The sequence below is a fragment of the Tachypleus tridentatus genome, chromosome 13 (genome assembly GCF_004210375.1).
Source record: "Tachypleus tridentatus isolate NWPU-2018 chromosome 13, ASM421037v1, whole genome shotgun sequence".
NCBI classification, from domain to species: domain Eukaryota; kingdom Metazoa; phylum Arthropoda; class Merostomata; order Xiphosura; family Limulidae; genus Tachypleus; species Tachypleus tridentatus.
Window position 1 is genome coordinate 228,199,731 of NC_134837.1, and position 12,544 is coordinate 228,212,274.

Consider the following 12,544-nt stretch of genomic DNA (forward strand, 5'->3'; position numbering starts at 1 on the left):
CACATCCAACTGGTATGGGAAAAAAACAATAAAAGCTTGTTTGTTTGTTTTTGAATTTTGTGCAAAGCTACTCGAGGGATATATGCACTAGCCATCCCTAATTTAGCAGTGTAAGACTAGAGAGAAAGCAGCTAGTCATCATCACCCATTGCCAACTCTTTGGTTATTCTTTTACCAATGAATAGTGGGATTGTCCATCACATTAGAATGTCCTCACAGCTGAAAAGGCAAGTATGCTTGTGTGACGGGGATTCCAACCCGCTACCTGCAAATTACAAGTCGAGCTCCCTAACCACCTGGCTATGCTGGGCCAGTTATTTATAAATGTTAAGCAAGCTAAGCTAAAAGTTAGTATAAACATACTTCGAAAATGTTAGAATTTGTCTTTTGATTAAATTAACTGTTTATAAACCAATTTCTTGAGAGCTTGGATGGGGATTTGAACCAGCAACCCTCAAATTACAAGTCAAACTCCTTAACCCACCTGGCCATGCCAGGCCAACAACAATATAAGTACCCCCAGGTGTAGTGAACAGGGCATGACACATTGTATTTGGCAAGTCAACTACATCCAAAACCCATGCCACTGGGAACTGACATCTATGAGAGTTAGGATGAGAATCATATCATCTTCACCTAAAGTTTAAGAGACCAGAAGAGATATCAAACTCTCCTGACTTCAGAACAGGACACCTGTTAAGAATGTGTGATTTTTAATATGGCTCCAGTAATGATAACTGTTTTAATTTTACTTTTGTAATTCTTATTGAAACCAATTTCTTTCTCACAACTGTCTACAGGTGGAGAATAGTTTTAAATGAGGGATTTTGTGGGCTTGAACATCTAGATTTGGAGAAACTTACTGATAAAAGTTAAACTTATTAGGTGTTCATCACTGCAGATAATTCTCTTACTAAAGTATATTCTACTCTTCCTACATTGTTGTGTGTACTTTAGTTCTATACGTCTATCTTATAAGTGCAACAGTTTCTAAATATAGAAACACACACACACACACACATTTTAATAAATAAAATAATTATGGGACTAGGAATGACAACTTAAATAGATTTTATTAATAGTACAAAATATTATCACAAAAAGTGCAAAAGAAAAGTAAATAAATTGTACAATGAATTATTTTATGTGAGCTCTTTACTCTCACAGAGCATTACATTTATCTTCTTTGCACCCACAGAGATCATCAATATACTAATATGAAATTTTGTTCCAAATCTTGTGTATTACTTGTACAGTTCTGCTAAGATGTTTAGTCAACTTTGAACCTTCTCAATTTTTACATAAGCCCATACAGCATCAAGAATATTCATACTAAGACTTGGTGCTAGTCAAGCCATGGTTGTAAGTGTTATAGCAACCTCTTTATTCTCAAGAATTGTTTTCACCATATTTTCTATATACTTAGAATCACTATCTTGTTGGAAGAAAAGTACCAGCATGATGACTAGTATTCCAAAAGGAATGATATGATGAATCAGAATCTGTTTGCACTTGTCAGCACTTATGATGTAGTAGATTTTGTGTAGACTACCAACCTTGTAATGACCCACCACTGTAGATATTGTACACTGACTTTGATACCAATCTCATCTCCATTATGGAACAACCTGTCACTGCTTGTTCCTGAAAAACTTGCATTTGGATTCATCTGCAAAGGAAACATGTTGCCATCTTCATTCATTCCACTGTTTGTGCTTCAATGCCAACTTTAACATTTTAGTTTGGTTATCTCTTTTCAGAAAGGTTTTTGAACCATTACACATCCAATGAGAACACTTTTGCTAGTGTGTATCTTATTGAACTCAATGTAATATCCACACCTGTATTACAGCAAGATCTGTATTTAACTACCATATATCTTGTCATACTCATGGATTTTTAACATAAATTTGGAGAGTTTTGGTTTTCTACCTCAAACACTTCAAGTATTTATAGTATCAGTTCAAAGTACCTCTTGGAGTCTTGCATACATATTATACTGAAACATAGAATCTTGCTGCAATTGGTCATGTGTGGAATCTTTCAATAACAGAAACTCTGATTTGTATACACTTCTAATGCAGTATACCAGTGCTATAAATTATGACTGAATTCACAATACTACAAATGTTGGGCATACTATGAATGTCTGTATTTTTATAGACTTTGTACTAGCATGGTACTTTGAACCTAACTGGATAACAACTACTCACAGTGTAACATATCAACCTGTGACTTTGCTCTAGGACAGTTCCTTTTCCATAACAACAGGGTGGCATTCTTGAAATATCTTCCCTTTATACTCTTTCCCCATTGTTTCCAGTACTATATACACACTAAGAAAGGGTCTATTATTTTTGTACTGAATTATATAAGTACATTCCATTCTTATGACATATTTACATAAATCATGGGAAAAATTTTGTGTGAGACTAAACTGTCATAAAACTATTTTACCTGTCACTTACATAAAAAGCATTCCTGTGTTTCAGATCAAATTTTATTGTGCAAATCACCTAGAATTGTGGTAAGAATATAATTTACTGAAAATCTATAAAAGGTTTTATAGCAAATAAACAAAATAAACTTGTATTTATCCTAAAGTACATTCATAACTTGCAAGAATAGGATACTTACTTCCATAACTACATTTCTTCATTATAGACATAAATCACTATTAGATTATAGAGAAAATCAACATTTATATTTCTGGTGTACATTTGACAGAAAAATTGCTTGTTGTTATTTCATTTACTACACTATCAGTGTACAAATATTATTGAAAGGATTGGTTTATCCTTAAGTAGTAGTCAAGCATATTTTAGAAAAAAAGGTATTGCTTGAACATGTTGTACAGGTAAGTAAATAAGTACTTGAAGGAAACCTTGCTGCATCAAATCTTGATCATTAGCATAAGAAAATGTTAGTTATAACTTCAATTACAGAAGAAAAACTGTTCAAATGTGGAAATTTAATAATAATAACAAAAAATAATGTTGGTCAGACAAAAGTAATTAACACAAAATAATGGTTGTCTAATTATAGAAGCCTGTTGTTTTTCTCTTTTTTTCTATGGATGGTTTAGAGCAAAGCTGCACACTATATATTCTGCATTGTGCCTAAACCAGGAATTAAACCATAAATTATAGTATTATATGCAACACTGTCAAACTTAATGCCAAGCCACAAGGGGAGCAAGATATCTGAAATATATAAAAAGTTTAGATACAGGAAAATCTACATCGATTAAAGTATTAGAACAGAATAAACCAGTTTTGTGAAGTTAAAATGACCATACAGAGAAAAGTAAAACAGAGGTGGCTTATTTTTATATTAAAATGATTTTGGAACCTGAACATGTACTTTACTATCATTTCTAAAACGTTTTCTGGTAAAAATGATTGAAATAGATTAGAATTACACACTGTAATTAACTTTCTAACAGAGAAATGCAAAACTGCATTCAGAAGAACCTTGTGTAACACTGGCAGTGAAAAAAGGTTACATGATATTACATGGTACAAAAAGTACACAAATTTTCTCCTCATTTGTGAATACAACTATTTTCTTACACATAACTCTGCAATGAATACTAATGCCTCATACAGTTAAGTGTCACAGCTGAAAAGCTTTTGCCAGACATGAATACTTTTTTTCAGATTGGCACATCACTTAATGTGCTTATATCCTTACATTTTCAAAAACATGTCATAACTGTAGTACAATAAATTAATTTAGAGTGCAAGAAAATAAAACTGATGCTAAAATAACATAAATAAAAAGAAATATTTTTATTTTCTACTTGCAACTAAAATTTTCAATAATTAAAACAAGAGTTTTAATAAAGGTGTAGGTGTTTTCTTATAGCAAAGCCACGTTGAACCATGTGCTGAGTCAACCTTTTCAATAAAGAATACGAGTTAAATAAGTTAGTCACAAAAATAAGTCTTAAAATCAGTTCTTCTGTAAAAGAAGAAAAATTTATAAATGTTTTATATATTAGATAGTACTCATTAACACCTCTTATATTTCTGTAAGGTATTCATTATAAAATGCCACATTTTGTATCCCCTACCGTAAGTTTTCTGTCTTCTTCTTCTTGTTTTTTACGCTTCTCTTCTTCAGCCTTTCTTTCCACTTCCAGTTCAGCTTTCCTGTTTATGAATATGTCAAACTTACTGTTTTATATATATATATATAAATATCTAAGTTCTATTATTATTCAGTGCACCAAATTATTAAAGTCCAAGCTTTATTTGTGCTTTATGGTTTAAACAGAAGTTAATAAAAACATGTTCTTCAACTATTTGTAAATGCTCCAGATTTTAAACAAAGTAAAAATTCAAATTAAATGATAGAAATATAATTTTCTTATCCTTCTATTATTAGAATGTAAAAATAAAAGGCTTTATAAATTTACTCTAATTAAAAAATATACACCACCGGATCTATGCAACAGAGTTGTTGTTTGTAATCTTTTTAGTGCAAACATTGATAAAGAAAGGTGTTCATTTTAATAAACTTCTCATATTTCAACTGTACAAACAGGATTTACACTTTAAAGTAAGTGGATTTTACTGTTTTAGAAATACATGTTCTTATATCATGACTAAAGATAAAATCTTTATTGTGCAGTCAATAACTGGGTTTTTAAATGCAGCATAGTATCATAAGAGTTATGAATGCACCATCTTTAAAACATTTCTTTTAAAGTCTGTGACTTTATTACAAAACATATAATTCATATTCATTGATTATATAATAAAGTGTTTATGTTTCCTCACTTTCTTCTAATTTCTTCTTCTTCACGTTTCTTTCTTTCTTCTTCCTCTTTCTTCTTTCTTTCTCTCTCCATCTCTTCTTGAATTTTTTGTAAACGCTTCTGTTCTTCTGCAATCTTCTGCTTTTCTAGCTTACCTTTCAATGTTACTAAAGTATTATCCATGGCTTTCATCATGTTTGTGTAGTTCTTCTGAATTTCAGCTTCCTTCATATCTGTTGTCTAAAGCCAATATTAATTCACGAGTAATTTTCGTTTCTTTTAACTCAACGTTACTTTCCCAAAAACAGTAACTTATGTTTAACCTACCTTGTAAAAATTCCTGGGTATACCTTACTTATTATAAGTATTATATTGTGAATAGAATATACACTATGGACATTTTTCTACATAGTTTATACAATTTTGAACATGTAGGATTTTTCAATCTTACATTTTTAAATGTTAATTTATATTTTATGTATTTTACTAATTGTGAATTAAAATTATGTGAAAAATGATATACGATATACATATTTTTCTGGTTTTGTTTCCAAAAAAATTAAACAAATTAGGCTTCTTCTTTAACCATTTTACACATACTTGATATATTTATGTTACATTTTCCACTAGCTATATGAGGAATGAATAGATAACACTGTTTATCACTTTCATGGCTTCTGGAATATATTTTAACAATCAAAAGTTGCCAACATTAACCCTTTCACCATGGGCTCAGTCCCTGGGATTGACCTCATAACCATTTTGTGCTTATTATAGTTTTCATGCTATCATTTTAAATTAGTAAGCACATATTCATGAAATTTGGCAGATTATCAGTAAATATTACAATGTGTCCATATGCAAAACATGAGATTTTTTTTTATTAAGTCTCAAGGTTTAGCAATCAATGTTTTTCAAATGCCTTTTTATTTTCAATTATTCCCTGTCAAACACGCAAAGTAATTTTCATTTCAAGATTAAAAATACTTTTATGCATCAAAAAATTTTCAAATTTCACAAGTGAAATTCTTATAATGATCAGATAGTTTTACCAAACTTTTTTCAAGAAAAACGTTTATATTTTATGTTATTTTTACCAATGAATCTCTGTATTGTTTCAATTAATTTGACCAATCTCATAACCACAACATAAAATTAGGAAATAAATGTAAATTACACCTTTTTCATTCTACGACTACAGGTTTTAACATGAAAACTTAATGTTTACACTAATTAACTTAAATTTCATTACATTATACAATTATATAGATTCATTATTTTTATTATGTTGAATTTTAGCTATGCTTGGCTAATAATAAAGAAATTACAGTGAGATGGAGCACATGCACTCATATTACTGTATCTGATAGTATATAAGTGACCTATCTCAGCTGTGTTATAGTGGCTTAGTATTTTGTAAAATACAGTAAAATTTCAATTATTATAAATTGTATATGTATACAGATTATTCTTATTTAGAAACAACTTCATAAATTTATTTTTTTTTAAACACTAAAGAGTAAATAAAGCAAACAATTATCTCTTCCAGTTATGACCTTTGCTGCTTGTCATAACTTGCTAAGCCTTAAAAAATTTCATATGTGGAGGATGTGAAACAAAATATTTTTTCTTTTAGGTTTTATATATACATTTGTATAGCCAAAAAAAAGAAAAAAAGGACACCATTACATTTGAAAATAGCTAATAAGATCACTTACAAGACTTTCTGAGCTTTTAAGTGGTTATTCACATGTTCACATACAGAATTACATGCACATAAGAGTCCATTTGCAAAAACAGAAACAGGCGAGGAGGGCCACTGTGTTACTCACTAAATACAGTAATGGTTCAGTAAATAGAAAAGACACAAGGTTCTTATTTTCAAATCTAGCTTTTCAATGTCAGTTATTTGAGTTCCTAATTTGCAGAAAACTATAGATTTTGTATTGTGACATGATAAACATCTAATTTCAACCAGTGCTGCATTCAATATACTACGTGACACAGAAAAATCAATACTTTATTAATACTTACTTTTCAATTAAGAAAAATAATGCATAACAAAAATCTGAATTATAATCTACAGTTTGATACTAAACTTAATGGCATAAATTCATAACATAGTATTTCAATAATATTTTAAATGAAATTCAACAAACATGATGACCAGTGAATTGGCATGATAAGGTCAATTTCTCCAAGGCTTAGAAAGAATTTGTCTTTTCACCTAGTCAACACCATCTTCAAAGAGTTACACTGAATGACTAAAAGCTGATGTAACCTGCTTGTTCTATTTATTATTTGTTTTTGATATACTTATTAGACTATTGCTGTGATAATGCTATTCTCAAATATCTACTAAATGGTTATTGCAGCAAAGTACTAAGAGTAAATTTTAACCTTTTTGCAACAGGTCACAAGTCAAAAGCCATGTCATTGTATTTGTTGACTTCCACTTAAAATTTTATTGAACTATTATTTTACAAATTTTTCAATAAGTTTGGAATCACATTCTAGATTATATTTCAAACTTTAATATTATATATGAGTTAATTTCTTAATTTAAAAGTAAATATTAAAAGAAAACACCTAAATACAAATTTTAGTAAGTAATGTGCAGTACTGGTTAAAATTAAATGTTTGTGATGTCAATATACTAAGTCTATAGATTTGTAAAAATTAGGAACTCATATTATCAATATTTACAAGTTAGAATTTAAAATAAGAGCTTCATGTCTTAATTGCTGAGATTTGGCTTATGTACTGAAAGAAACATAATTGCTGTGTTTAGCTTTTTCCATTTCTAGAAACAGTCCCTTATACACTCTTACTAAAATGTATAACATGTGAATGACCAACTGACAGCTCAGAATGTTCCCCTTATGAATTTCTCAGACATTTCAATCTGTGAAAAGGCTACCACATTCTTCTGTATCAAGATTTCAAGGAGGTAGGTTGTGTCTTTAGTCTTATATAAAAGTTTCATATTTTTTTAGACCTAAATACAGCTTAGTTACTAGGCTTAATAAATTATAGTGCAATTCTATTGTATCAGTATGGTTATTTATTATTTTTGTGTTTTTTGGTTATTCAACTGTATATGTATATAAAACCTAAAAAATTTTTGTTTGATATCCTCCATGTGTGAAATTTTAAAAGGCTTAGCAACCTATTAAAGGTCACAGTGAGAAGAGACAATAGTTTGCTTTACTTCTTGATTTATTGTTCTATATTTTAAGAAAAATAAATTTACTAATTTATATCTAAATAGTAATACTCTTTATACATATATATATATATAATGTATAATCATTGAAATGTGACTGTATATTATAAAATACTAGTCCTCTAAAACACAGTCAAGAAAGGGACGAATAAAGGTCTGTTGTATATTATTCGATAAATATGCTGAATACACATGCACCTCATCAATGTAAGTTATGTAATGTTAGCTAGGCATGACTGGAAGTTGAGTATAATAAAAAATATATAGCGTTATGAGACTTTAAGCTATTTAGACTAAACATTTGTACTTTTGTGTTATAATATGTAGTCATTCCAGCATGAAAGAAAACATAATTCATATTTATTTCCTACTTTTTTATGATGGTTATGAGGTTGACATACCCCACATAGTGTACAAAAAATAACAAAATATAAAATCTGACTAAAAACAAATGTTTGAGATACATTTAGCAGTTTTAGAGATTACACAAATAATATGTGAGATTTTTGGAACAAAGAATAGTTTTTAATCATAACATAAAATCAATTTGCACTTGGACCAGTAACAACACATACTTGATCTTTTCACAAACAATTCTTTAGTAAAAATACTAAAAAATCTTGTACTATTTACTAAATGTCTGTCAAATTTTGTGAAGGTACACATAATGTAACAAAAGATATAGGATGAATACTTAACATGTGCAAATGTGCATATGAATTTGTGTATATTATACCAAGCCCGTTGAGATGTGGTTAAATCAGTCAGACATATATTTTATATTCATGAGCTGCAAGCACTGGCTTAGAGAGAGAAAAACAAACTACAATTCTACGCACTATTGAGCTAATTAAATAGTGGGTTTACCTTTAGTTTTTTAATAAACTCCAACATTTCTGACTCAAGTACATGTACTTGTGACAATGACTCTTGTTTGTCTGATTTCATCTGGTTGACTAGTGCTGTCATTTGCTTAAGCTGGTCCTGTAAGGATTTCACCTTCAAGATTCCTAAGTATCTGTGTAAATAAACTTTACATTAGAGCCAAAACCTTAGAATCTCAAAGAAAGTAATGAAGAAGAAATGCTTGAATGTGAAGGCAGCTGCTTAAATATCAAGACTCAAGAAAAAATGTGTGTTGTCTTTATTTGTAATTTATTCACCATAGTGAACTTATTTTTATATGGGATTTTAAGAATGTATGGCATCGATACTACTAACTATTCTTCTAAATTATTCAAAAGACAGGCTGTTTGAATACTAAAAATAAATATGAAACTTAATCTATCATTGATTCATCACTTGTCTCCAAGTTACACCATTTAAACAAAATGTTCTACCCACAATTAGTAACACTGGACCAAAGCAAATAAAAGAAGCAACATCAAGCATATAATGTATTTTTTTTAAAAACAAAAAGGTAGTTTAGTCTTTCCAATTTGTCATTATCCAGTATTTCTTATGAGAGGAGAGGGGATTTCCCAAAACCAGTAAAACTCAGTGACAAGCAGTAAATCAAAAAAAAAAAAAAAGGTCTTTATATTTAATTTTAGTAAGAATACTATATTATTCATATCTTGTTAATGAATATTACAAAAAATATCACTTTCATGTAAAAATACTCTTCAAATGTCAGAACTTACTTGTAATAATAAAAGATAGTGTTGCTCAGATACAAATACAGTAACAGAGGAGAGCGCTGGTCTGATCAGTGAAAGACTGTTACATAACTGTTTGTTTATTGTTTAGAATAAAGCCACAAAGTATATTTTCTGTACTTTGTCCAAAGTAGGAATCAAATCCCAAATGTTACTATTATAACCCTTCAAGTTTAATGCAGTGCCACCAGGGAAAAGCTGTTCGAACTATAAGAAAAGTTTAGAGATAGATAAATTTATGTTGATTAAAATACTAAACTACAATAAATTGTTTTTTGTACGCTAAAGCCATCACATGAAGAAAAAGAGATATCCACTATGTTATTTTAAATTGATACTGAAGCCTAAACACATCATTATATTTCATATCCCAATGTCCAGTTATACTCTTCCTGAGAACTTTGCATCATGACAACAACCATGCAGTACAATTTCTTTTAAAACAGAATATGACACAAAGCTGTAAAGTCTGAAGCACACCATCCATTCTTGCAGTCTTTCTTGAGACCATCTTGTGTACAAGAACGAGTATTTCCTAGTACCTACTTGACCAGTTCAATCTTACACAAATACACTGTATTGCAATTGGCAATGTATGGAATGAATACCCATTTCATTTTCCAGGTGCTTAAGGTATGAGACGGCTGAATGGATATGAAAACAGCATACAGATGGTTTGTATCATTTTTCCACAGAGATCCTTCTTCATGATGTTGTGTATTGTTGCCTCACATAAGTGGACGGCTTTTGTCATTAACTGTTATGTTAATGGACTCTCACATTATAATATACCCCACACTTTTCTTATCATTGACAGGTCATGATTTCTTGTGTGTCTCCACTACAATGGTCTTGAGACCTCAAGTTGAGCTATATTTCTGTTTTCCAGTTTCATTAAGTATAAGAGACATCCCCATCTTGGAAATTCTAAACCTCTAATATGAGCACATATCATTTGAACATTTGAATATATTACAATGGAAAAGACAATAACAAGCCCTTCCCCAGACCAGTAAACTTTGGTGGCATCACACTATGAATGAAATGCCTAACAATGTCAAAATGTAGTTTTGATACATTCTGCTCCACCATAGCTTTATATTCATTGCAGTTGTGATGTCATTTGCTAATTTGTCTATAAAAATCATTATAATACAACAGTTAAACCTTTTGGGTGTGTGTGTGTATGTATGGAAGTGCTGGTAAGCTAAATGTTTTATGTTTAATGTCCTATGACAATGTAATATAAAAAAACCTTGTATGATTACCCAAGTTCAACAGTTTGATACAGTAAGTGTTACAAAGCATAGTTAAATTTTGTTTAAAACTGTGTATAAATATGGCTTGCTGAACAGAATTAAATCTTAGAAAATTTAAGAAGGAATTTTATTAAGGGCTGACAAGGTACAGAAGATTTCATACATAACATTCATCCTTAAACATAACATAAACAAAAATTCCGTTTCTCACCTTGGTCGATATTTCTTTCTCGCTTGATACATTCTAATATTTTTCTGAATGATGATTAGGTTTGCAGCTCTATACAGGATTTTGTTTTTCACTAAAAAAAATATTATGAAAGTTCATAAAATTTACACAGGCATAATTAACTTTTACAAATAAAAATGAGTTACTTGGTTTTCTTAACCACTGTTCATACTTTTTTTAGCCTAGTTTTATGAATACTATTAAAATTTAATGACTAAATAAATGTTTTGGCAAAAAATTTTTTCAAATCACAAAAATGAATGATATCTATATTTTTAGGTGGATGGAAAAAATGCTACTAAAAACTTAAAATGTTTTTTAAAAACCAGGATTCACACACTACCAGGGAAAAAAAAGAGTAACAAATAGTTCTTGAATTTTCTTCAAAATAAGAATTATTTAAGTGATTTTTTGGAATTTATAGTGTGAAGTTTGCAATTAAAAACTATATATTAATATATTTCAAACTACAAATTTACAGTATCAATCATAAAACTGAGAAAATAATATTATAAGTATTTGTCATGATTATACATAAAAACTACCAAATACTCATCAAAACAATCAATATGACTAAAACAAAACTTTAGATTTTGCTGTAAGTAGATTACAAAATAACTTAAGATTTTAACTCACTGCACTAAGTTTAAAATAAGTTTAGAATGCAATTACAGAATCACCCATAATGAAAATGTATTAAAATAATTTAACATAATTGAAACACAAGGTCTTTGTTCTCATGTACAATGTGTGAAACATAACTGATCATATCTCCAATTAACTGAATATCATTGCTTTTTTCTATCATCAGTGCAATTTATCCTGAGTAATTTATATCAACTGTAAATCAAATTAACCAAAAAATTAGCAAACAAGATTAATTAATCTCTCCAAGAAAAATATATCCTAGCATAAGCAGCAAAATATATAACTACCTGTGAAATAGTATGATTGCAAATGTGATTTTGAGTATTTCATATGACATAAAACATAATAATAACACAAAAATATACTACAAAGTTTAAGAGATTTTGATAGTTTTGTCAAGTGCTGCTGTTAGAAAATGCTCATTGACAGACATTAATCCCATGAAAGGAGGAAAAAATATACTTTTGCAAGCAAATGATTTATACAAACTACTATTTCCTTGCTAATTCATGTAGAAGATACGAGTTATTTTGCAACTTTGTTCTTGCAGTGTCAATTTGTTCACTTCTATTTCATACCCTTGACAACTGAGAAAGATGTAGTTACAAACATTATGGAATTATTAAAAAGTATGAATTGCACATAAGGCAAAGTTGTAACAACTTAGGATGTATTTATTTTATTTATGACTAACATTTCAGATCATCCCCATATTAGACAATAATTTAAATTTCACAAACATACTTCAGATACATTAACAAT

The 12,544-nt window shown here is 29.3% G+C and overlaps 1 protein-coding gene across 7 annotated transcripts in view; it reads right to left on the reverse strand.

Moving 5' to 3' along the window:
• Positions 1-12,544, reverse strand: part of LOC143240849 (unconventional myosin-VI-like) — a 107,844-nt gene that overhangs the window by 22,435 nt on the left and 72,865 nt on the right. For all 7 annotated transcript variants that reach the window (XM_076484021.1, XM_076484020.1, XM_076484026.1 and 4 more), the window contains 4 exons: positions 11,117-11,207; positions 8,856-9,006; positions 4,785-5,002; positions 4,076-4,154 (listed from right to left, as the gene is read on the reverse strand). In XM_076484021.1, coding sequence (XP_076340136.1) covers positions 4,076-4,154; positions 4,785-5,002; positions 8,856-9,006; positions 11,117-11,207 — 539 coding nt within the window. The remainder of the gene's footprint in view (positions 1-4,075; positions 4,155-4,784; positions 5,003-8,855; positions 9,007-11,116; positions 11,208-12,544) is intronic.